A 23,817-nucleotide genomic window follows, 5' to 3' on the forward strand; every position below is an offset into this window, starting at 1 on the left:
ATGCTTCCAGAAATACCCTTGGGGCGCAATGAAGAGTTCAGCGTTACTAGAAAATGCTTATCTCCCCTATAGCTCCCCCGTATTCTGTTTACACCGTGAGCTTAGGGTTCAAACACCAGGCCCACATCAGCTCTCCTGGACCACCCGCCCTGGGTCTGTAGAACACGGCACAGCTGGACCATCCCCAGCAAGCTGAAGCCAGAGGGGCCGGGAGTTTGCGGACTCCTCTGACATGACACATAAACCTCAGGGACTGAGCAAATCCTATAACACAGGGTCCTGCAGAAGTCTCCAATCACGACTGCCCAGACCAAGTCTCTCAGGGTTGTATGGATGTCCTGGGTCACATCTTGCTGGGCGACAGGTCTACATGTCATAGAGCCGGAGCTGCTCCTGCATGTCGCCGTCCGACATCTCACCGAACGTCTCCTTGTTGTCCTTCATGAGCTGGAAGATGGCAGCCAGCTGTTCTTTCTGAACTCTGTTGAGAAGAGAGGATGAGAGGAAAAGGATGCTCCCAACCCAGGGCGGGGGCGGGGCAGGGCCTGTGTGCTCCTCCAGGGGAAGACTCTTCCTCCTTTCTAACTACTTTTGCTCTTCAGTGTAAGACCCACTAAAAAGGCAGAAGGTGGTTTGCACTAACACGCTCAGCCCTAAAACCCTGGTTCTTTGGTTCACCGTGCCTTGATTTTCCTCATGGGCCTATAGTTTCCTCATGGGCCTATAGCTTCCTCATGGGCCTATAGTTTCCTCATGGGCCTATAGTTTCCTCATGGGCCTACAGTTGGTTTGCATCTCACGGTGAGGTGAGGAGGAAGAGACCCCTGTTTCATTAAGTGGTTTGAAGTGCTGAGGAAAAAAAAAAAAGGTTAGGAGCAAGCTCAGTTTAGAGGGATGAGTCAGAAGCAAAGGAAAGGCGACATACAGATGTGCAGCCAGAGTGCTGTCACTGGAGAGGGTAGAGTGAAATCGAGCCCCTGGGGCTCTGCTGCCTAGAGAGGGGGCACCTTTTCCTCCTGTGCACAAAGCGAGTGTGGCTGCAGATGGGCCTCAGTGTTGACATAGTCTCAGTGGCTGCCTTGAGGTTTATGAGGCTCCTCCACACCCTCTGACCAGCACAGAATGACTCCCATGGCAAATACCAAGAGCAAGCTGAACAGCTGAAGCCGGGAACAGTGTGTGGTCCTGTTTGTTCCGCTGCGGTACCCTTGTCAGCATGGCTGGCCACAGAATCCTGACTCTTGTTTTTCTACCCTTGTTTCTTGATTCCGTAGTCCTGTCCTTCCGTGACACGCTACGGCTTTGGAACCTGGACAGCACTTGAGCCACACTGTAAGGCTGAGATCTCAGCCCTACCCCCGGGGCACGTCTGCTGCAGCCTTGCGGTAGGCCCATCACAACTGAACAGGCTTTGGCAAAGCTGTCAGCCACTGTATTGCCTGCAGGGTGGCCCTGGTGTGTCAGGTCTTATGCTACAGTTTTCGTTTTTGTCTGGCCTAGAAGTTGCTCTATAGACCGGGCTGGCTTCACACTCAAAGAGATCCATCTGCCTCTGCCTCCTGCACGTAGGATTAAAGGTGTGTGCCAGCATGCCAAGCTAGGTCTTGTGTTTTTAATGACATTCTTTCTACTGTAAGTTCTAACCGCCCCCACCCCAGCCAATCCCACACCCTCCACTCAGCAAACCGTTTTCTGTCTATAGTGGCATCTAGAAGCCGGAACACTAATGTTCCAAGGCCTACCCTCCTTGGTTTGGACAAGTTAGATCTATAGTCAGTTCTGTGAGAAGGGGAGGCATTTAAGGTGCATTTTGTAGCCTGCTATGTGTAGAGAGGGGTGCCGTGAACAGAGAGGGTATACTGAGAGCCATGGATGAATTTGCTGTAGGGTGCATGTTTAGCACTGTCCCTCGAACTGTCCATGAGGTTTTGGTGGCCATGAAGGTTGTATATTTATTATAATTATTTTTTAGAGTTATTTTTTGGGGGCAGGCTATTGAGACAGGGTCTCACTTTGTAGACTTTGCTAGCCTGGAATTCACTATGTAAAATCTGCCTCTAGGTACTGGGATCACAGCTGTGTACCACTACCACCCCATACCCACTGGGTGGTGGCATTTATTGGCTATTTAGTTATATTTTTATGTGTAAGGGAGTTTCACCTACATGTATGTGTACCGTGTGCTTCCCTGGTACCCTTAGAGGTCAGAAGAGGGCATTGGATCCCTGGGACTAGAGTCAAAGGTGGTTGTGAAACAGCATCTGGATACTGGGAATTGAACCCATGTCCTCTGCAAGAGCAAGTGTTCTTAGGCAAAGAGGCGTCTCTCCAGCCCTGAGCTGTGTGTTTTCAGTCACATGTGCAAACGCTTAATACTCCGCTGGAGCGTCAAAGGCATCAAATTGAAGGTAGGCTTAAAGTTTGTTTCTAAAGATATATATATATATATATATTTTTTTTTTGTTTTTGTTTTTGTTTTTTTGTTTGTTTGTTTGTTTTTCGAGACAGGGTTTCTCTGTGTAGCCCTTGGCCATCCTGGACTCACTTTGTAGACCAGGCTGGCCTTGAACTCACAGTGATCTGCCTGCCTCTGCCTCCCGAGTGATTGGACTAAAGGCGTGTGCCACCACGCCCGGCATATATATATATTTTCTTAAATAAAACAAACTAAAGAAACACGCAGTAACCAAGGTCCTCTACTCAACCTTTATTGGCCTGAACACAGGCTGAACACAGCCGCCAGCAGTACAAGGTGTCTGTCTGTCGCCCACAAGCCATGCTCAGGTTTCCACACAAGCCTAGCTAGTGAGATCCAGAGGATGTCACTAGATGTGGAGGAAGTCCCAGACGGGACAGGGACTTCACTATTGCTATTTAGGAACAAGTGAGTGTGACTCTGTTGGTCACGTGGCTCTGTATCAAGGCATTGAGTGTGTGCCTGCACGCCCTGAACCCTAGTCATTTGGCAGCCGAGAAGACTGCCAGGGACACATGGCTTGGGAGTTGGTACTGGACACTTTCCAGTTTTCTACTAAATGGAAAGTCTTCTAAAAACTTAGTGCTTTAGAAAAGAAATGTTTTTGCCAACAAGTCTAAGACTTCAGAGTCGTTTGGTATAAATACTGTCAAATATAAAAGTCTGAAAAAAATGAACCAGGGACTGGTGGGTGGTTCTAAGTCATCTAGAGGGAGAAAAAACCCTCGGAAACGCACAATCCAGAAGTCTACTGGAAAGCAAATACTGTTATTGCTTCTGCAGGCCCAAGTGGGGACTAGGCGGAGCTGGTAGGAACACTAGTGAAAAGACCTCTTAGTGCCAACACGGTTGGACCCGAGACTCCTGGGGTGTGGGGTGTGGGCAAAAAGGAAGGCCATATTAAGGCTGGTACCTGACATAAATCATTCCTGCCAGAGAGAAAAGTGCCCCACCCGTGTGTGTGTGTGTGTGTGTGTGTGTGTGTGTGTGTGTGTGTGAGACCCTCTGTAGGGGACCATCTCTGACTGCAAGTGAGCACCAATGGGCTTCATTTGTCTGTTACTTCTCAAATCTTGTTGTCTGGCTTCAGTGAGAATAAAATCACAGAGGGATTGTGGGACTAGGGAGGGCGGGCATGAAGGGGGTGTAGGGAGCAAACATGGCTGGTAATAAAAGCCCAAGACCTGAGCCCATACTCTTGGCAAGCTTCCTCCCCGCAGCCCAGCATAAACACCTCTGATAGGGACAGAGACAAATCCATTCCCCAGGATCTTGCTAGCCTAGGGGAGCCCTGGGTAGCGGGGGGGGGGGGGGTTCTTTTTTTTTTTTTTTTAATCTCTCAAGCTTTTAGGATGTCAAAAGGAAAGAAAGCCTTCAGGAGGCTAAGGACACCTTCATTACTCTTCAGTTCTGTAAAGAGAAATAGGGAGAAAAAAGATCATGTATGTATCTTGCTCAGTTTACTTTAGAGGCAGCACAGGACAGGAGAGTGGGCACAGGGACCAGAGGGGGATGTTTGGAGTTGCAGAGGCCATGCTAGGCTCTGCTGCTTTCCCAGACCAGCAGTTTGCTCCTCTTACTTTACAGTGAGTGACAGCTCAGCTGATCCGCCCCCTATACACACACACACACACACACACACACACACACACACACACACACACACACAGAGCCAGGTGGCCACCAGCCCCTTCCAGCTTCTGAGAAACAGAGCTTGCCCATCCTTGGCTGTGTGCTTACACTGATGATATTCCTTTTGCCTAAATATCGTTTTGCTTCCTTCTGCCTTGGGTCTTTGTCTAGTATGAGGGCTCTGCGCCTTTCCCTGCAGGTTCTCCAGAAGGGTCAAAAACCTGGCCGCCTTCAAGCAAGCAATCTGATTTTGTGCCTTTGGCGCCCTCTCCTGGAAGCTGGAGTCAATGCATACTCTCAGCCATTAGACCCATTCAGGAAGAGCCTAGCTGCCCTAATATGCCATACGAAAACCCTCCTCTTGGGTCAGCACTGAGGGGCCCAGTCGGCCTGACCTATCAGCACCAGCCTAGTGCACAAGCTAGGTTCCACTTTCTGTCCTGGACCAGCAAGTAGGATATCCTGTCAAGCTGTAAAGGCAGCCAGGCATTTTGTCCAGGAGGAGCCGTCAAAAGCCTGCTAGCCAATGATCCCAGCCACACTGAGGGAGGTGGCACCCTCAAGAGAAGCTTTGGAGGGAGGCAGGGACACAGAGCAAATGTGGGGAGCAGGGGAGGGCTGTGCATGTGCGTTCGTTCCCCCCCCCCCCAACACAGCAGCCGGGGCTTAAGAGGTCACTGCCTTCTCGCTTCCCCAGGCCCTGGACAGGAGTTTTGTCTGAGCAGATCCTCGGGCAAGAGTTCTCAGCTGAGATCAAAGGACCCACTGGGTCATCCAGATTCTTGACTGCCACTCCCTGAGGACGTGTGGTCAATCCACAGGGACCTGCTGCAGAACTGGGTTCTAGGCGCAGCTACGGTGGCCCAGCTAATCATTCAAGGTGAGGAGGAGACAGTGTGTTAGCCTAGAAGCAGAAAGAGGCAGTCTGATAGGGACAGATATGACAGGTGCCCTGCCAGCTTAAAAGCTTGAGAGTAATTTCATTAGTTTGATGGTAACATGAACGGTGGTATTATTATTATTATTATTATTATTATTATTATTATTATTATTATTATTACATTTTTATTTGTTTTGTGAGGATGTGCATGTGCATGTGGAGATCAGGGGACAATTCACTGGAGTTGGTTCTCCCTTTCATTAGTCTCAGGGATCAAACTTGGGTCGTCGGGCTTGGCAGCAGGCCCTACGTTGGTGCTTTTTAAAGGGGACAGTTCTAGGGCCATTCCCCAAATGCAGGTGGGTCCAGATCTGTCTTGTAGCTATCTTTTCTCCAAAACCCAGAGACAGAAAGGTGAAGCCAAAGTGAGGAGCCTCTGCAACCCCAAGCATCACAGGAGGCACAAAGGTGGTCAGGGGTGTCCCTCAGGCAGGTCCAGCTGGGGCCACATGCCACATGCAGGGGTGAGGGGGAGCAAGCAGATGCCGGGTGGGGCAGGCATATGAGAGCCACAGGGAGCATGCTGGGTAAGGTAATGGAATGAACTCAGGCCCTGCTGGGACCTCCACTGGTCCTTCCTGCACACAGTGAGGACTTCCCCGTCTGTCTCCTGCACACAGTGAGGACTTCCCCGTCTGTCTCCTGCACACAGTGAGGACTTCCCTGTCTGTCTCCCGCACACAGTGAGGACTTCCCTGTCTGTCTCCTGCACACACTGAGGGCTTCCCCGTCTGTCTCCTGCACACAATGAGGACTTCTTCCCTGCTCAGAAGAGCAGCCAGGGACTCCTTCCTCACCTCAGCTCCTTGGCACAGTCTCCAGGGTACCTGTCAACATCTGCATGTCAATGGGTGGTCTGGAGACCCCCAGAGACTTGGAGACAGAGGCCCTTGGACGGTGGGGGGGTCTACTGTCTTTGAAAATGACATAGAAGCTACTTTGCCTTTTCATCTCCTGGCCTCGGCTCTGACCACAGGGGACAGTGGCAGACCCCAAACTTGAGGTCTAACTGAACCTACTATGACAGTCCCTCAAGGCCCAAGAGGCATCGAACTGAGTGGACAGAGTGAGGTCATAGTGCTGCCAAGGCCCCATCCCCAGGAGCCTTGGGGAGAGCAGGGGTGTGCTGCGCCCCCTCTCCTCTAGTGCTGGAGCTCGGCGAGGATCTGTGGCCACACCTCAGCTCTGGCACAGAAGCTCTGAAACAGCCTTGGGGAAATGACCAGATCTGTCCTCTGGATAACACCAGCTGGGAGAGGACTGCACGAGGCCTCAGCCTTGGTCTGAAGACCAGCACCCTGCCTAGCCTGCAACATGGCGGGGAGGCGGGGGGTCGTGTATAGACCCTCTCAGGGTTTCTACTATGCACTGATTAGCTGCCTCTCCTCCTCTGGGTGAGACAAAGCCACGACACCAGCCACCTCACAAGATGTATGTGCGCTCCCATAGCACCCCAGGTCTCAGAGATGATGGTCCCCACTCAAGTATGCTAGCACCCACACTAGCTGGCCCCTCAGGTCCTCCAGGGACTTGAAGTGGCCTCTGGGAACCTTCTTTCTGTGTCTGGGAGTCTTCGTGCACGGGAAGAACAAGACGGGTTCCAATGGGAAGAAATGCATTAATTGGTTATGGAGGCAGTGAAGGGGGGGGGCGGTTTAGACCACCTCAGTGGCGCTGAGGACCATTAGCAGATGACGTGAGGAAGCACTGCTAGTCTACCAAACCAACCTCCTTACCACAAGGGTTTGCAAGAACATTTGTGGCCCAGGACTAGGGGACTTGCTACAGGGAGGTGAGGTCAGAGGTCAGCTCAATCCTGAAATATAAAGGTGGCAGATGTGGTCATAACGAGAGGCAGTGTCCTGACCCAAGAAGTCAGGGACTCCCATGGTAAGAGCTGCGGGCTGCTTCCCGGCAGTGCCTACACCGACATCCCTCTGCACCCCGGGGTGAGGGGGCTTCTTATGAAGTCAGCATCGGGCGGCATCCCAGCAGGGAGACAGGATCTTGCAAGCAGGGTGTTTGTGACACTAGAGGATGCTGGTGGCCCTCAAAGCAGCCCAGAGAGGCTGAGTGAGCTGTGCGCCCCACTTCAGCCATCTATTCCTTGCTTACGTAAGCTCATGAATCGGGGCTAGTCCCCACCAGCCCCTCTGGGCGCCAGGGCTGGAAAATGGTGCTGTTCTCAATGAGACATCACTATAAAGCAAGGGCTCCACTCACACTGCTTGGGGGGGGGGGGTGCAGGGCGAGGCAGCAGGTGCACATGGCCAGGGTGCTGCTGGGCTGGTGCAAACCTCGCTCCTCGCTGTGGCCACCTTGGCCATTCTACTGCTTCGGAGCACCCCTCAGCCACCCATGCCACCCAGACAAAATGTTGAGGGGAGCCTGATGACACACTGTGGGGGTGCGGGGGGGGCTCTGGTGGGTGAGGGGACAACGGGCTGATTCTAGGAACCAGAAGCCATACAGCTGCCTTGAGCTGCGCAGAGCAGAGCTGTGCAGAACAGAACAGACAGAGAATGACACAGCGGGCCCGGGGGGGGGGGCGGGGGGGGGGAAGGGGAGGGCAGGAAGAGGGAGGCTGCCAGATGGATGAGCACCAAGAATCCCGCTCTGTCCTCAAGCGACAAATTGGTTTTGTCGGGGGACTCTACGCGTAAGTGAACAGTGAGGCTGCTCCAGGCCCTTTTCTGGATCTCATTCTACGCTACCCCCCTCTACCACCACCACCCCCCGACTCCCCCCTCCACCCACCAGGTCGGGGAGGCTTCGGGCAGAGAAAATACAAAAAATAGACTCCACTTTCCTCTTATGTCCTCTCCTCTGTGCTGCCTGGCCCCAGGGTATCTGTCTTCTCTTGACTGAAGCTGGCTGAATACTACCCAGGAAGAGAAAGAACAGACCCCACAAAAACAGGCGGGGGGTGGGGGGGTGGGGGGGGAGGGTGTGGTAGACAGGGCTTGCAGGAGCCTCACCCCTGCTTGACCCTTATTCTAGTGTTCCAGAAGGCAGCCTACCTCTGTTCCTCCTCCAGTTCTTCTTTGGTCATCATCTTCTTGTACTGGCTTCCCCTCAGCTGCCCAGGGCTGTACTTAAAGGAGAAGGCTGCTCCTGTGGGGACAGTGGGGAAGTTTATCAATGATGTGGCAGGCTAGGCCCTCCTGACGCTCCGCAGTATCTCCCCTTCCTTGGTTAGTGTTAGCCTCTCTTTCTCCCTCTCTCTCTTCCCCGCCCCGTGGTGTGTGTGTGTGTGTGTGTGTGTGCGTGTGCGTGTGCGTGTGCGTGTGTGTGTGTGAAGCCTGGGGTTAAACTCAGGGTACACGTTCTTCCCTGAACTACATCCTCCTCAGCTTTCCCTTTGTTAGTTTCCAAAGAAACAATCTAAGCAACGTAGCTCAGTTGGTAGATGGAAAAAAATAAACCCAGGTGGTTATGGTACACCCTTTTAGTGCCAGCACTCAGGAGGCAGAGGCAGGCAGATTTCTGTGAGTTCAAGGCCAGCCTGGTCTACAAAGCGAGTTCAGGGCAGCCAAGGCTCTGTGTAATGGGGAAATCCCTATCTCAAAATAAAATAAAAAAGAAAGAAAAGAAGTGGGGGGGGGGGGCAACAAGCCACATGCATAGTGCATAGTCTTTGTGCCAGCCTGAGTGCAGCCCCAGCTTCAGAGGGGCCACACACACAGTGACATCATCCTCTCGCCCCAGTACCTGACCCCAGGCTCACTCTATATTTTCTATGAGCTCTTATGGCGTCTTACACCTTGGTCTTCTATGGGGGACACGGATGGAACTGACACAGCCCGAGTGCTGCTCATCCCCCACATGACATCCCCTCCCCAGCCAGGTTAAGCCAGCCAAGAGCCATCCCCCTGTCTTTGCATTAGCAGTCCAGCTGTTTGCCTCTGAGGCTTCCTCCCCACCACTGTGGCCTCCGCCAATCCCAGTCTATGCTGCTCAGACCTGGAGCAAATGCCATTCACATCGTAGGAAGCACATGGGTCCCCACGCTGGGCCCCAGGGACTCAGACCTTCCTTTTCTTCTCCTCTGCTTGGGTCAGACAGGCCCAGCCTATCCATCCCTCCCCCAGTTTATCAGCAACTGAAGGCATACATCAAGCCCATGGTGGGCTGCACAAATGGACAGGCTTGGCGGACTGCCAGTGCCTGAGAGCAGCCTGCCAGTGCCTGCGGACTATTAGCAGGGCAGATTTGCAGGTCTGCCAGGGGGACGGGGAGCAGAGGAGGGCCAGGGCATGTGACACTGTGCCCCAGCAGAGGGGGGCAAGAGCTGCAGAGGAACATGGAAAAGCGAAGTGTCCTGATGAAATAATCTGCTTGGAAGCAACGCCTTCAACATCCCTTAATCCAGCCAGTGTCTGGGGAGACTAAGGATGGCCGGCTGGCTTCTATCTAATGCCTGCTGTAGAAAGGCTGGGAATGGTGACATCCAGGGACATCCCTGGCTGTAGCTCCTCTTCCTGCTGCCATTCTAGAACGCCCTACTGACTCTCTGAGACACCCCCATATCCTCTCACAGCAGGTCAGACTCCCCACTCTGGTCATCAGATATACAAATGCTATCAGGAAGAAAGAAAAGCACACTGGGATTAGGATTCTCTCCTGAATAAGAGGAAGAAGGTTCTGGAAACAAACTCAGAACCCAAATATTCTGCAGAGGCCATGCCATCTCATCAGTCCTCACTTAGGAGGGTTGGGGGTCCTCACCTAGCCAGCTAGCTGTCCAGGGCCCGAGGCCTTCCTCAGGCCAACAGTACAGAGGGTACAGGACAACAAGGTGACTATCGGTGAGGAGACAGAGGCATATGGGTCAATGGGGGTTTGCTTGGCTGCCAGGGCTCTTGCTGGGATGAGGGCCAGCTCTGGGGGTCTGAAGAAGAGCTTTCTCAGAAACCCTCCTCTCTCCTCTGCAGCCCCGCCACAGGCTAAGCTCTGCCCAGCTAGGCTCATAAGCAGAGCACAGGAAACTCCACTCTGTCTGGTTTAGGTCCTAGGAATCAAGCAAGAGCTTTCCAAGTCCCAGAGTGTGGACAGATGAGGCAGGAGATCAGGGAGCCTCCCTGAGCACTTCAGTCTGCTGCAGCATGCATACTGAGAAGGCCTTTGTTTATCCCAAATCCCTCAATATCCTGCATGCCAGGGATGGCAGCTGTAGCTTGAGCTCCTTCGCTCGCTTGCTCACAAGCAGCCCTCAGGACGGACTCAGAAGAACTGACAAAATCAATGAACCTCAACATCTAGGTCGCTGTGCGGCTGTTTAGAAAAACAAACGTAAAAAGCGCTGCCAACCTGGTGCACTTCTGGGTTCTGGTTTATGGGACACGTCTGATGCGTTTCCAGCCTGCCAGGACAGCTGACTGATGAAGGCTTTCACCTAATCACAGGCGGTGGGCCCAATCCAATTTTGTTAGAGCAGGAGGGCTGGCTGCAAGATCCCCCAGGGAATTCGTACGGGCTGGGGGGCTTCCTCTTCCAGGCATCATGAATCTGGGAAGTCATTTTAGCGACACTAATCCATTAGCCTGGGAGGCTGAGCTGCTTGTTGCAGAGGGGCTGGTGGGGTGGGGGTGGGGTTGCAGGGGGTGGAGGGAACGGGGAGGCGGGGGGGGGGGGGCAGTCTTGCTTCCTTCCAACAGCTGAGACCACTGGCTTTTCTCCCTTTGCCTGGTTATAAATGGCATGAGTGTTGGGGGCTGTCTGGGGATGGCGGCTCAAAAGAAAAGGGACAGCTCAGGAGCAGTCATGTGGCTGGGCACAGGGCTTGGCATACGTGAGATTGTCAGCGGAGTTAGGAATGGTGGTCTATAGGTGCCCTCACTGTTTGCACTCAGTTTCAACCTCCCATAGGACCTTGGTATCCATGCCAACAGGGATAGATAGCCTGACCCTTGGGCCGCAGTTGCAGTTAACTCCTTACTAGATGACCTAGGAGTGAGAGCATGGACCTGGCTGGGCAGGGGTTGACAGCCCCACCCACCACTGCCTGTGCCTGGACAGTTTCCACAGCAATAGGAACCCAGAGCTAAGCTCACACTCTAGAGGCCCCATCACCGCCGATGACACCCACAGGAGCCTCAGTTTCTGCCTTCCTGAACTCCTAGCTTCCCATAAAGCTACAGTTGGTCTTGCTTTAAAAAAGAAAAAAAACAATCTCTGTGCACTCGCTGTACTACTGATCCAACAAATATTAACATTTTATTGTTTTTTCTTTTCTTCTTCCAGTTTCTTTTTGAAGGGGATAAAATGTGACAGATCAGCCAGCCAGTCAGTCTCTCTATCTATCTGTCTGTCTGTCTGTCTGTCTTGGACACATTGGGGCCTGTCGGTTTCATGTGTTCCTGTGGCTCCCTCTCTCCCAACCAAGCCACCCAGGGCTCAGGAGAGGCAGCCCCCTCTCCTGGGAGGCCTCCCAACAAAATGTGCCCGAGAGAGCCAACAGAAAGACAGGCATGGTTGGGAGAGGGGAGAAGAGGCCCAGCAGCCAGGAAAGCCCAGGAGCTTTTACCTCTAAGGGGATCCACCTACACCCAAAGATACTTTGTTTGTTTGTTTGTTTGTTGTTTTTTGAGACAAGGTCTCTCTGTGTAGCCTTGGCTGTCCTAGACTCACTTTGTAGACCAGGCTGGCCTCGAACTCACAGCAATCCGCCTGCCTCTGCCTCCCAAGTGCTGGGATTAAAGGCATGCGCCACCATGCCCGGCTCAAAGATACTTATTTTTGCAGACAGAAAAGCAGTGACCAGAACTGCAGCAGAGGTATGCAGGCAGGTGAGAGTAAGCAGCCCATTGCCCCTCTCACCCACCTGGTCCCCCAGTTCTCAGATCCCATTGCCCCCAGAGTGGCCCAGGGGAGTGGGTGCCACTCACCATCCTCTTCCTCAGGCTCTTCAGTGGGCGGCCCCGTCTCACTGTCAGAGTCTTGCTCTTCATCCTGCAAGACAATGGCAGGGTCAGGGGTCAGTGCTGCTTAGCTACCTGAAATATCTCTGAGGTCCAGTGGGAGCATGCCCAGCAGCCATGGAGGAACCTGATGTCAAGATAAACTCAGTGGTGAGGAAGAGAAGGTGATGGAGAACTCTGGGTACCACAAGTCCTCAAGTTTGGCCATTCCCAGGTAGTGCCTGTCCAGGAATTTGGGTACTGTTTTGTTGTTGTTGTAGTTGGTGGTGGTTTGTTTGTTTGGTTTGGTTTTTAGAGACAGGGTTTTTCTGTGTAGCCTTGGCTGTCCTGGACTCACTTTGTAGACCAGGCTGGCCTCGAACTCACAGTGATCTGTCTGCCACCATGCCCAATTTGGGTACCTTTTTTTTTTTTAATGATTTTTTTAACTTTTATTTAATGTGCATTGGTGTTTTGCCTGCATATATGTCTGTGTGAGGGTGTCAGATCCCCTGGAACTGGAGTTAGAGACAGTTGGAAGCCACCATGTGGGTACTGGGAACTGAACTCGGGTCCTCTGGAAGAGCAGCAAGTGCTCTTAACCACTAAGCCATCTCTCCAGGCCCTGGGTACAATAAGATAAGTGGTGGAACTCCTGCCCTCACCTTAGTAAGTAAAGCCAGGCACTAAGAAAGCAGGCTGCACTACGCAGGGCCAAGGCCAATTTAACAGGCCAGCTATTCCAAGAGAGCAGCCTTCCTCCCTTCTTCATTTTCTGTCTCCAGTCAGCTCAGTGACCAGTTACCCAAAATTGGAACTCCATCCCTTTACCCTTGTCTCTCCCACACATGGATTCAATAAACAGATGGCTGGGGAGAGGCATCCCGTCCCGTCCTGGGATGGCCTTGGTGGAAGGAAGGAGTGACTTCAACTTCAGGAATGTTTGAGGATGAGAGAGACATGTGACTGGCTAGCTATGTGGGACTGGAGGGTGTGGGCAGGGGCTGAGAGGTCCAAGGAACTGGCTTGGAAGCTTAGGAGGCCAGTGTGGAAACCTCAGGTCTGAGGGGGAGGAGGGTGTGGGTAGAAGTGGGGTGCTTGCATTGGAGACAAATGCTGATGCAGGTCTGGGGGAGCCCCAAATACCTCAAGAAGCAGCCAGCCTCTGCAGGAGGAGGCTCCACAACAGAACAGCAAGCTGAGCCTACAAATAAAGCCTTCACAAGCCACATGGTAGTGGGTCGCAAGTGGCAAATTCTGGGGCCTTGAGCTCCACAGGGCATGAGGCCAGCACCCACTACTTAGCAGCTATGTAGAAGCCACACTTCCGAGCACTGGCAAGGCTGTGTCCTGGGGGACCAGATACCAGCCCAGTTTTGCACAGCAAAGTATCTTTGTGGCTAAGGGAGGTGAGCAGGTCCCCTGCTAATGCAGGGGATGCTCTCAGAAGGATCTGTTGTCTAGACCTGGAAACATCTATCTATCTGGGACCTTTATACAATAGCACAGGAAACTGGTGGAGAGTTAAGTACATCTTAGCTAAATTCAACCAGCCCCAAAATCACCATGCGTGTATACCACAGAGGGAATGCATGCATGTATACCACAGAGGGAATGCAGAGGTATCTGTACACGTCGGCTGTAAAAGAGGGTCAGGAGAAATTACAAAGGAGTTGGGGAGATGGGCAAAGTACACAGCCTGAGGAACCATGTTTGGGTCCCCAGCAGCCACAAAAAAAGAAGAGCATGCTTGTGCATGTCAGTAACTCGGGCTGGGATGGTGGGGGTGGTGGGGCAGCAGAAGAGGAAGGGGGAAGGGGCAGAGGCAGAGCCTCCGAGTTTACCAACTAGTCAGCCTAGGCAACTCGTGAACTCTGGATTCAGTGAGAGACCCTGTTTCAAAAGAGGAAGGCATGGCTGGCAGGGCCTTCAATGCCAGCACTGGAAAGGCAGAAGCCTGAGGAGCTCTGTGAGTTCTTAGCCAGCCTGATCTACATAAGCGAGTTCCAGGTGAGCCAGAGCTACATGGCAGGCCTCTCTCTTAAAAATAAAATAAAATGAAGCCTGGCGTGGTGGCACACGCCTTTAATCCCAGCACTCAGGAGGCAGAGGCCGGCGGATCGCTGTGAGCTCAAGGCCAGCCTGGTCTACAAAGCGAGTCCAAGACAGCCAAGACTACACAGAGAAACTCTGTCTCGAAAAACCAAAATAAATAAATAAATAAATAAATAAATAAATAAATAAATAATAAATAAATAAAATAAAGCCTTCAGGAGAGGGGCACATGCGCGCACGTGTGTGTGCGCACACGTGTGTGTTTATGCAAATATGCGTGTGTCTGTGCACTTGTCAGGTGTTGTGCTCACTCACTCTCTGCCTTGTTCCCTTCAGATAGTTTCTGTCTCTGAACCGGGATCTAGGCTGGCGGCCATTACACCCCAGTGATCCTCCTGTCTCTGACCCCCTCAGTTCTGGGGTTGAGGTGTATGCACACACGTTGTTTTTTAACATGTGTTCTGGGGATTCAAACTCAGGTCCTCACACATGTGTAGCAAGGGCTTTTACCCACTGAGCCATCTCCCCAGTCCCTAGAATGGGTTTTAATCCAAGGCCCGCTATCCCTATCAGAGAAAACCCAGAAACACGCAGCGAGATGGCAGCACACACAAAGGATCGCATGCACGCCAAGGAAAGATGCTCCAGGAGAAATGGCGACACCCTGGCTTTGGACTTTTGACCTCAGAGCTATAAGAAAATAAATTGCTGTTGTTTAGGCCCCCCGTCCCATAGCATTTTACTGCAGCGGCCCTGGCAAGCCCATACATCAGGCTTCTGGGCGGGCCACAGTAAACCAACCTGGTGAAAACTAAACACAGGCTGATGTCATCCTGGCTGGTCCCTCAGCAGGCAATCACCTCACAGGCAGCTCTTCTGTTGCTGCCCTGCCTGCTGCCCTCTGCAGTGTGCTAAATCGATCTTCTTGCTTTCTAAACAAAACAAAGCAACAGCTAATTACCCCCACTGAGTCTCAGCTCCTGAATGGACACTGTTTTAACTCCCTGTGTTCTGAGGTAATTTTCCAGTTCAGCTTCTTCCAGAGGTAATAAGAGAGAGAAAGTCACCAACTAGCATCCCCAAGGACCCAGACAGACAACACTGCAGAGGAAGGGTCAGGCAGGCCTCTGGATGAATAGAGCAAGCAAAGTATGTGTGTGTGTGTGTGTGTGTGTGTGTGTGTGTGTGTGTGTTAGATCCATCTGCTGCCACCAAAGCAAGCCCAGGGGATGACCTATAGTAAATGTGATGCTTCTCAGGACTGGCTTTACCTAAGGCAGCTCCACCAGGCAGGCAGAACTCAGTATGGCCCCAACTCTTTGTTTTGTTTTGTTTTGTTTTTGTTTTCTGAGACTGGGTCTCTCTGTGTATCCCTGGATGTCCTGGAACTCGCTCTATAGACCAGACTGGTGTCTAGCTCAGGGACCCACTGGCCTCTGCCTCCTGAGTGGCCGGTCTATCACGGCAGGCTGTCTGGTGGCGGATGGAGGGGGCTGTCTCCAAGTCTCTCCCCATAACAGAAGGCTCAGTTTTCATCTTTGCTTGGGGGAGGGGCTGACCATGACTGTTGGAAAGCTGAGCTTGCTAGTGCCAGCCAGTTCAAACCTGGAGCCCTTCTCCCCAGAAGGTCCCAGTATATCAGTTTGGCCACCTCCCCGTCTCCAAACAGAGCCTCTGGGAGGACACCTGGGTCCCACTCACCAAGTCTACACTTGCCACTGAGGAGAAGGCGTCCTTCTTGGGACAAGAAACATCTGTTCAGAACCAACCCATCTGTCCTGCCCCAAGCTGGCCATCTCAGCCGCCCACCTCTGAGTGACAGCTCCTCTGAGTGACAGCCTGACTGACACTCAGACCATCACAGGCTCAGGCAAAATCTCCTCGTTTCCTGAGTCAGCTTGCCCTCCATTTTTTGCCGGCCCATGCATGCCTTGCTGAGGCCCTGAGCCTACTCTCTCCAACTTTCCCTACTTGGAGAACACTTTAGGCCATCCTTTGAACCACAGTCTCTATTCTTTGTTTGCTTTATGTACATGGATGTCTTGCTTGTGTGCATGTCTGGTCCCGTGTGCATGCCCAGTGCCATAGAAGTCAGAAAAAAAAAAAATTGGATCCCCTGGAATTAGAGTTACAGACAGTTGTGAGCTGCCTGTGGGTACTGAGAATCGAACTTGAGCCCTCTAGAAGAGCAGCCAGTGCTCTTAACCAAGGAGCCATCTATAAAAAGAAAAAAAATTGTTTTTGAGATGGAGTCTCACGTAGCCCAGGCTAGCCTTCAACTTGCTTGTTATGTAGCTGAGAACGACACTAAATTTCCAATCCTCCTGCCTCCACCTCCCATGTGTTTGGATTACAGGCCTGTGGCACAGTTAGGCATACCAGCCTTTACAGCCTGTTATCTGTCCTTTGTCTTTCTCTCATGGGTCCCTTGATTCCCTCTGTCTGGCCAGAGGTCTCCCAGATTGCAGAGTCTGACAGCCCAGAGCTGTTTTGGACCCTTCAGGATGGTCCCTTTGGATCTTCAAGACAAAAAGAGGGCCACGGCTTTCCGTATGTGGCAGCTCTCTTTGGCTTTGTGCACTGAGCTCCCTTTCAGGCCAAAGAGGGAGAAAAGCACTGAGGAGTTTAGGAGACACCAGAACCACAGATCACACGTATAGAACCCAGTGTGAAACATGTACCAGTTTTGCTGGGTGTGGTGGCGCACGCCTTTAATCCCAGCACTTGGGAGGCAGAGGCAGGCGGATCGCTGTAAGTTCGAGGCCAGCCTGGTCTACAAAGCAAGTCCAGGACAGCCAAGGCTACACAGAGAAACCCTGTCTTGAAAAACCAAAAAGAAAAACTGAGGCTAGAGACAAGGAGACTGAACCTGCCTTCGGAGAAGAACTAGAAGCAAGTTTTTGTTTTGATTTGTGTGAGTTTCGCATGTTCTTTATTGACAAAGGCTTCATGGATGCCTGTGGTACTGGACCTGCCATAGGAGTGGGGACAGGGTGGTGAATGCCTGGCAAAGGCCTTTTCTCATTCTGTATGCAGACATTCCTCTGCTCAGACAATGTGCTCAAAAATAAAAGATGACTTCATGCTGGTTAAGTGCTCTGAGGGGAGCCAAATAGGATGATGCATGGGAGGGAGGGAGGGAGGGAGGGAGGGAGGGAGGGAGAGAGAGAGAGAGAGGTGATTTACATCTGCTAACATGGTCAAGGGCATGGAGACAGGATGTGAGCCCAGCTTGTATAAAGATGCTGAGGCTGGGCGCACCAGGCAACCAGTCAACACACAAGTGTCTAGACATAGGACTGAGTACCCAGAAGACACCAGTGACCTCAGTGGGGGCAGGGAGAACTGTGATGGAGGCTGCAGCAGGCCTCAAGCAAGAAAGGTGGGATGGGGCTTCTGGGTTATGAAAGGCAAGCTGGGAAGTGGCGGAGCTGGGCCGCCTAGGGTGGGAGGAGCCAGGGAAAAGGTTATCAGGCAGCCTGCAAGAGCACAGCATGGAAGAGCAGCCAGCAAGACTAAGGGGAGCTGCTCCCTTGGGAGTAGGCCCTGGGAGACAGGCAAGAGGACTTGAGGCCAGAGAAAAGAGGGGAACAAGCCAGGCCTTGACTTCAGTAGGGAGCCCTGAGGAGAGGGACAGTATGGGGAGCAGGGAAGGCAATGACAGACACCTGAGGAAAATGGGTGCCCACAGGAGATGGGAGAGGGTATCCTTCCTTGTCATCAGGACCATGGTGGCTGGAGGATCCTCGAACACAGCAGTGGTGGCAAAGGTTCTTAAACTCTTTAGTTGATATTATAGACACAGACCTTTCCAACAGGGAGAGGGGAAGGGGAGCCCAAGCAGGAAAGCATGGTTATATGCATGTGTGCATTGCGGAAGGGGAGGGATGGAGATGGAGAAAGGGTTGTGTATGTGAGAGGCAGAGAGAGAAGGAGAGATGGGCCGAATCATCGTTCTTTTGGCTAATGCCCACACACCTGACCCTCACCCTGTGCAGACATACAGTCCAAAAACACCATCCCAGGCCCTCACCTCACAGCCCTCTCGTGGGCATATTTGCCAGCCTTGAGCAAACTCACTTGAGAACAGGCATGAGAGGCTCAATTCCACCGGATTAACAGATTTAGACAATGCTCCCAAGGGAGGGTGTAGAGGACACCAAGAGCTTTCATAAAACCAGAATGAAACAAGCACACAAAAGCCCAATGGGGCCTGATGGTGGTGGCACACGCCTTTAATCCCAGCACTCGGGTGGCAGAGGCAGGCGAATCGCTGTGGGTTTAAGGCCAGCCTGGTCTACAAAGTGAGTCCAGGACAGCCACAGCTACACAGATAAACCCTGTCTCGAAGGGGGGAAAAAAAAAAAAGCCCAGTGGGCAGCAGTCTGCATTCTACCCAAACCTGGGGCAAATGTGGGGCTGAAATCAGAATAAACAGACTTAAGATGACGACGAAGAAAGGATTTGATGGAGTCACACCTGAGAGGGTTGGAGGCTGCAGTCATTCACGCAGGAAAGCCAGGCTGAACCTGAATATAACAGAAGGTTGGGCTGTCACTCACTAGCACAGAGCACTTGCACACACACACACACACACACACACACACACACACACACACACACACACACACACACACTATATGTGGGCAGCTTCTAAAACCTCTTCAAGGCTCAGTCAGAGGACAGGCCAGTTCTGGAATCTTTCAGAGTGGGAGGTGTGGGTGGTTTAGCCCAGAGTGAGGCTTGCTGAAGACCAGTGGCCCATACTGCTGGAGGGAGAGATCCTTTCATATTTTGATATTTTTCTCCAGACCCTGAGTCTTCAAAAAAATAAGAATCTACCCGGGGGGTGGGGGAGAACTGTTCCAAGAATTCCTCCTTATCCATGGTCTGGTGTTCTGCAGTCTCTGCTTTTTTTTTTTTTTTTTTTTTAGATAAGAAAACTTTAGAGGCTAGAGAAATGGCTCAGAGAAAAGACACCGGCTGTTCTTACCGAGGACCAGGATTCAGTTTTTAGCACCTACATGGTGGCTCAAAACCTATACTTAACTCCATTCCAGGGATCAAACAGCCTCTTCTGGCCTCCGAGGGCACTAGGTACACAGATGGTGTACAGACACACATGCAGGTAAAAACATAAATTTAAAATAAAAATTTTAAATGTAAGGCTGGAGAGATGGCTCAGTGGTTAAGAGCACTGTCTATTCTTCCAAAGGACCCAGGTTCAATTCCCAGCACCCACGTGGCAGCTCACAACTGTCTGTAACTCCAGTTCCAGGTGATCTGACACCCTCACATCAAGGCACATAAAATAAAAATAAATAAATTGAAAAAAAAAAACTTAAAAAAAATTTAAATGTAAAAGTTGTTTTTAATTATTATTGCTTGTGCATGTGTGTGTGCATGGGTGTGTGCGCGCGCGCGTGTGTGTGTGTGTGTGTGTGTGTGTGTGTGTGTGTGTGTGTGTGTGTGTGTGCATGTGTGGGTACTGCACCACACAAGCAGAGGCCAGAGAATAACTTGTGGGAGTTGGTTCTCTCTTTCCACCATGTGGACCCTAGGCTGTCAGGCTTGGTGGCACACACCTTTACCTGGTGAGCCATGCTGCTGACCCACTTCTGCAGTCTTGTTACCACTGCCAAGCAAAGGGCGGGTGGGTAGAAGAGGGGCTGGTGACACATGCCTGTAATTTCGATGGGGGCTGCAGAGATGGTTTAGAGGCTAAGAGCATTGACTTCCAAAGCACCCCAGTTCAATTCTCAGTACACAGGTGGCAGCTCAGAACCCTCTGTAACTCTAGTTCCAGGGCATCTGACTCTTTTTTTTTTTTTTTTTTTTTGGGTTTTTCGAGACAAGGTTTCTCTGTGATAGTTTTGACTGTCCTAGACTCACTTTGTAGACCAGGCTGGCCTCGAACTCACAGTGATCCACCTGCCTCTGCCTCCCAAGTGCTGGGATTAAAGGCGTGCGCCACCATGCCCGGCCCCTGACCCCTCTTTTGACTTCTCGTAGGCCCCTTGTGTGCACATGGCCCACAGACATGCATTCAGGTATACACACATATACATAAAGTTAAATTTAAGGAAATAATTTCTAGGTCAGTGGTTAAGAGCACTTGCTGCTTTTGTAGAATCCTGGTTCTGTTCCCAGCACCCACATGATGGCTCACAACCCTCAGAAGCTGCTGCCTTCTGGCTTCTTGGTACACGTACACACAGGAAGAACACACATACAAAAATTAAAAAAAAAAATACACTATTTGGTATAGTGTATGTGGTTGGAGCATGTCTGTACTCCCAACACGTGGGTATAGAAGTCAAGAGTTCAAGGCCAGGCTGTGGTGGCGCACACCTATAATCCTAGACCTCAGAAGGCAGAGGCAGAGGCAGGCCGATCTCTATGAGACCCATTTGGTTTATAGAGTGAGTTCCAGGACAGACAAGGATTACATGGAGAAACCGTGTCTAAAAAACAAACAAACAAACAAACAAAAAAGAAAGCTCTGCTCCCTGGCTTTAAGAAGAACCCCTTTTGTCTGGCCACTGTCACCTCACAGTTCTCTGTGGGAGCTAGGTCTGCGCCCCATGCTTCCTGCACTGCCGGCTCCAAGTCATCCCACGAGAGAGATGAAAACACATTCTAATAATATTATCCTGCACTTTGGGAGTCCCTGCCTCGGCTGTAAACTGCTGGGGAGTGGGGGGAAAGGCTGGCCTTGTGGGACCTTAGGTTGGTTCACCTCACCCCCCTTCCTTGAGTCTCTACTCAGGGCCCCAGTCTCTAACTACCTCTTCCTACCACCTGGTCCGGGGGCCTTGAGGGCACCCAGTGATCTGCAGCAGCAGCTGAGGGCCACCTCCCAGGCCTCCAGAGCCTTTTCAATAATCAGCTTTGTGAGTCAGTGGCTGCAGCTGCCCCAGGCTGCCCAGGCCTTGCTGGGAGAGGAGCCGACTGGATTAGGAAGGAAGTAGTTAATGGAAAATGAAGTGTGTGTGTGGGGGGGGTGGTATTGGGGTGGGGGGAGAATTGAGTTAAGCCTGGGATGGGGGGGGGGAGCAGTGACTCCCATACTAACAGCAGGTGGGGTGGTCCCCCGGCTGCTGCCTCTCCCTTAGGGACCATGAAGGAGGCGCCTCTGGTGAGGGAGGCTCCTCTGGCAAGGGCTGCAGCATTCCATACCAATCAGGGTTCTCTTCCCTAGGGGCATTCTTCAGTCCTCTTCCCCCAGGCAGTGTGATCATCAGAAGAAAGCGCTGGAAACACTTGGAAAACGCCTCAGTCTATTTCAAGACAATTTCTAAGCCCAGACTACTGGGACACAAAGATAGCCCTGTCTCCCAGGCTCTCACCGCAGACTCTGCCCACTTGACATTTATGGCTGGAATAGCCGGAGTTGGTTAGTCCCCACACACACGCTTACGCTTACAGGAGGTGCGCCTGATGCGCCATCTTGAACTCCTGCATTGTACCTCGTCTTTCAAAGCATCCTGTAGTCCCAGGATTTTGTTTTGTTTTGTTTTGTTTTCTTTGGGGATGGGGGAGTCTCGTTATGTAGACTAGGCTGGACTTGAACTCACAGAGCTCCATCCTCCCTTGTCGCTCGGTGCTTAGAACAAAGGCTCAAGTCTCCAGGCTCACTTGGCTTAAATCATAGGCTTTGGGGAGAGGAGGGAGGATTGTGAGTTTGAGATCAGCCTTGACTATAGAGTGGGCTCCAGGTCAGCCTGAGCTACATGTCAAGAATCTGTCTCAAGGGTGATGGTGGCGCACGCCTGTAATCCTAGCACTTGGGGAGGCAGAGGCAGGCAGACCTCTGTGAGTTCAAGGCCAGCCTGGTCTACAGAGTGAGTCCAGGACAGCCAAGGCTACACAGAGAATCCCTGTCTTGCGGGAGAGGGGGGGAGGGGGACGGCAAAATCAGCTAACTAATCAGTAATCAGTCAGCCAGCCAACCAGAACCAGAAAAAAATCCTTAGTGCCCACCTGGGTAAACTACATACCGGCCCCTGTTTCAATACTACCACTGCGCCCATCTCAGGATGAGTACCAAGAAAAGCCTTCTTAAGAAATTGCCCTATTCCGAAGGATCAAGATAGGAGACTGTGCTCCCTCCCCGCTAAAAGACATCTTGGACTTTGGTCTAGAATCTGTGGCTGAGCAATAGAGAGAAACAATCTGAAACAGGGCTGATGGAGGACAGCCGGTGGAAGCCTAGGAGGAATGGCCAACCCACGGTCCACTCACCCCAGCCCTCCCGTTCTCCCTGGGTTCAACACAACACTTCTCACAGGCCTGTTCAGGGCTAGTTAGAAGCCTCTCTAATGACACAATTAGTCACCCACTTGTCAAGCAAAGAGCTTGCTAGTAGGGGGTCTGGCCGACTCCGCACAGAGAAAGGCTTTAACCCAGTCTCACTGCCGCCTCTCCGGTCCCAAGAGCTTCCCTCCAGTGTAAACCATAGTATCCAGCAAGGGAGAGGGAAGGCACCGGGAGAAAAGCTGACCCTTGCAACAAAGCAGCAAGCCCACAGCTTCCACTGTGCTGGCCATCCTGTCCTCCAAGCACCCCTAAGAAGAAGAACAAAGTGTTAAAATCTGACCAGAGACCAGAGCCGGTGGCCTGTGCCAAGCTGGGATCCAATCTACAGAGATGCATCAGAGAGAATGAGTGCGTGGAGGGGCACCCTGAAGGCCCGCTCCCAGGAGGTGGGGAAAGTGGTTTGCGGGTATCAGCTGTGATACCAGAGGGCCACTTCTTGCACCTTTTGTTTCATCCAAGCCGGACTCCTCAGCAACTCAAGGGGTGGGGATTGAGGTGTCAACACCTATGAGCAGTTTGAAAACATGGTCCTAGTAAGTGCCCTTCCTTTCTGTCCCGTCGTCGTCCCACCCTCACGCAACGCCCACATTGACTGGAATCTGGATTTCAAGTTGACCCAAAAGACAGGAAACTTTTCTTCTCCTACACCCCACCCCCAAAGTACTGTGCTGTCAAAAGTAAGCTAACTCCAACTCAGACCCTGAAGTAGGGCACGTGTCCGTGGATTTGGACACGGGTGGGCAAAAGCGGAGCAAGAGAAGGGTGCAGAGCAGGGTGTCAAGGGCCATGGGAGGGAAAGCAGCTCCAGAACAGTGCTCAGAGGCACTCCGGGGGAGGATGGAGCGTCCCAGCTGCAGGAACCCTCCTTTCCTGCCGGCCGCTGGCTCGGCCCTTCCTGGGGAGGTCCCGCCAGCAAGATCGTGAGTGCCCTCCCGGGGACCCTACGGCGACCTTGGTGCGTACCTGCCTCCCCTCGGCCGCTGGCTCCTCCGCCTCGGGCTCCCCCGGCTCCGCCAAGCGCTCGGGCTGGCACGGCGGCTCTGCGGGTGAGGGCTCCGGGGCGTAGGGCTCCGGAGGCTGAGGCGGTGCGGGAGCCCCGGGGGCCTCGGCCGGGGCCGCGCTCTCCGGGGCCGGGGCGGGGACCAGGGCCGGGGCCGGGGCTGGCCCACGCCGTAGCAGCAGCCAGGCGAGCAGCAGCGCCAGCGCCGTGGCCAGCGCCGGTAGCGCGGCCAGCAGTTCGGCCGGCGCCTCCATCGCGCCGCGGCCGCCGAGTGCCCGCCCGCCCGCCGGGATCCGGAGGGAGCCCACAGCTCCCTGCCACAAAACCACGCCCAGGGGTGGAGCCCAGAGCAGACCACGCCCTCTGGCGCCCTGAGGGGTGACTTGGAGTGGGGACCTTGGGAGGAGCTGAAAAGCCCACCCCTCGCTGGCTCACGCTCCGGGGCACCATCTCAGCCCTGGCTTGCTGGATAGGGTGAAAGGCTCATTGTTCAATG

General features: G+C 52.6%; 1 protein-coding gene across 1 annotated transcript; it reads right to left on the minus strand.

The window, feature by feature from the left end:
* Positions 1–258: 258 nt before the first annotated feature.
* Positions 259–23,575, minus strand: Mxra7 (matrix remodeling associated 7). Its single transcript, XM_051159107.1, has 4 exons — positions 23,285–23,575; positions 11,936–11,999; positions 8,069–8,162; positions 259–481 (listed from the first exon to the last, which is right to left on the minus strand). The coding sequence occupies exons 1-4, from the start codon at positions 23,573–23,575 to the stop codon at positions 367–369; spliced, it is 564 nt and encodes a 187-aa protein (XP_051015064.1). The 3' UTR covers positions 259–366.
* Between the last annotated feature and the right edge of the window lie 242 nt (positions 23,576–23,817).

This window comes from Acomys russatus, chromosome 16 (assembly GCF_903995435.1).
Source record: "Acomys russatus chromosome 16, mAcoRus1.1, whole genome shotgun sequence".
NCBI classification, from domain to species: Eukaryota; Metazoa; Chordata; class Mammalia; order Rodentia; family Muridae; genus Acomys; species Acomys russatus.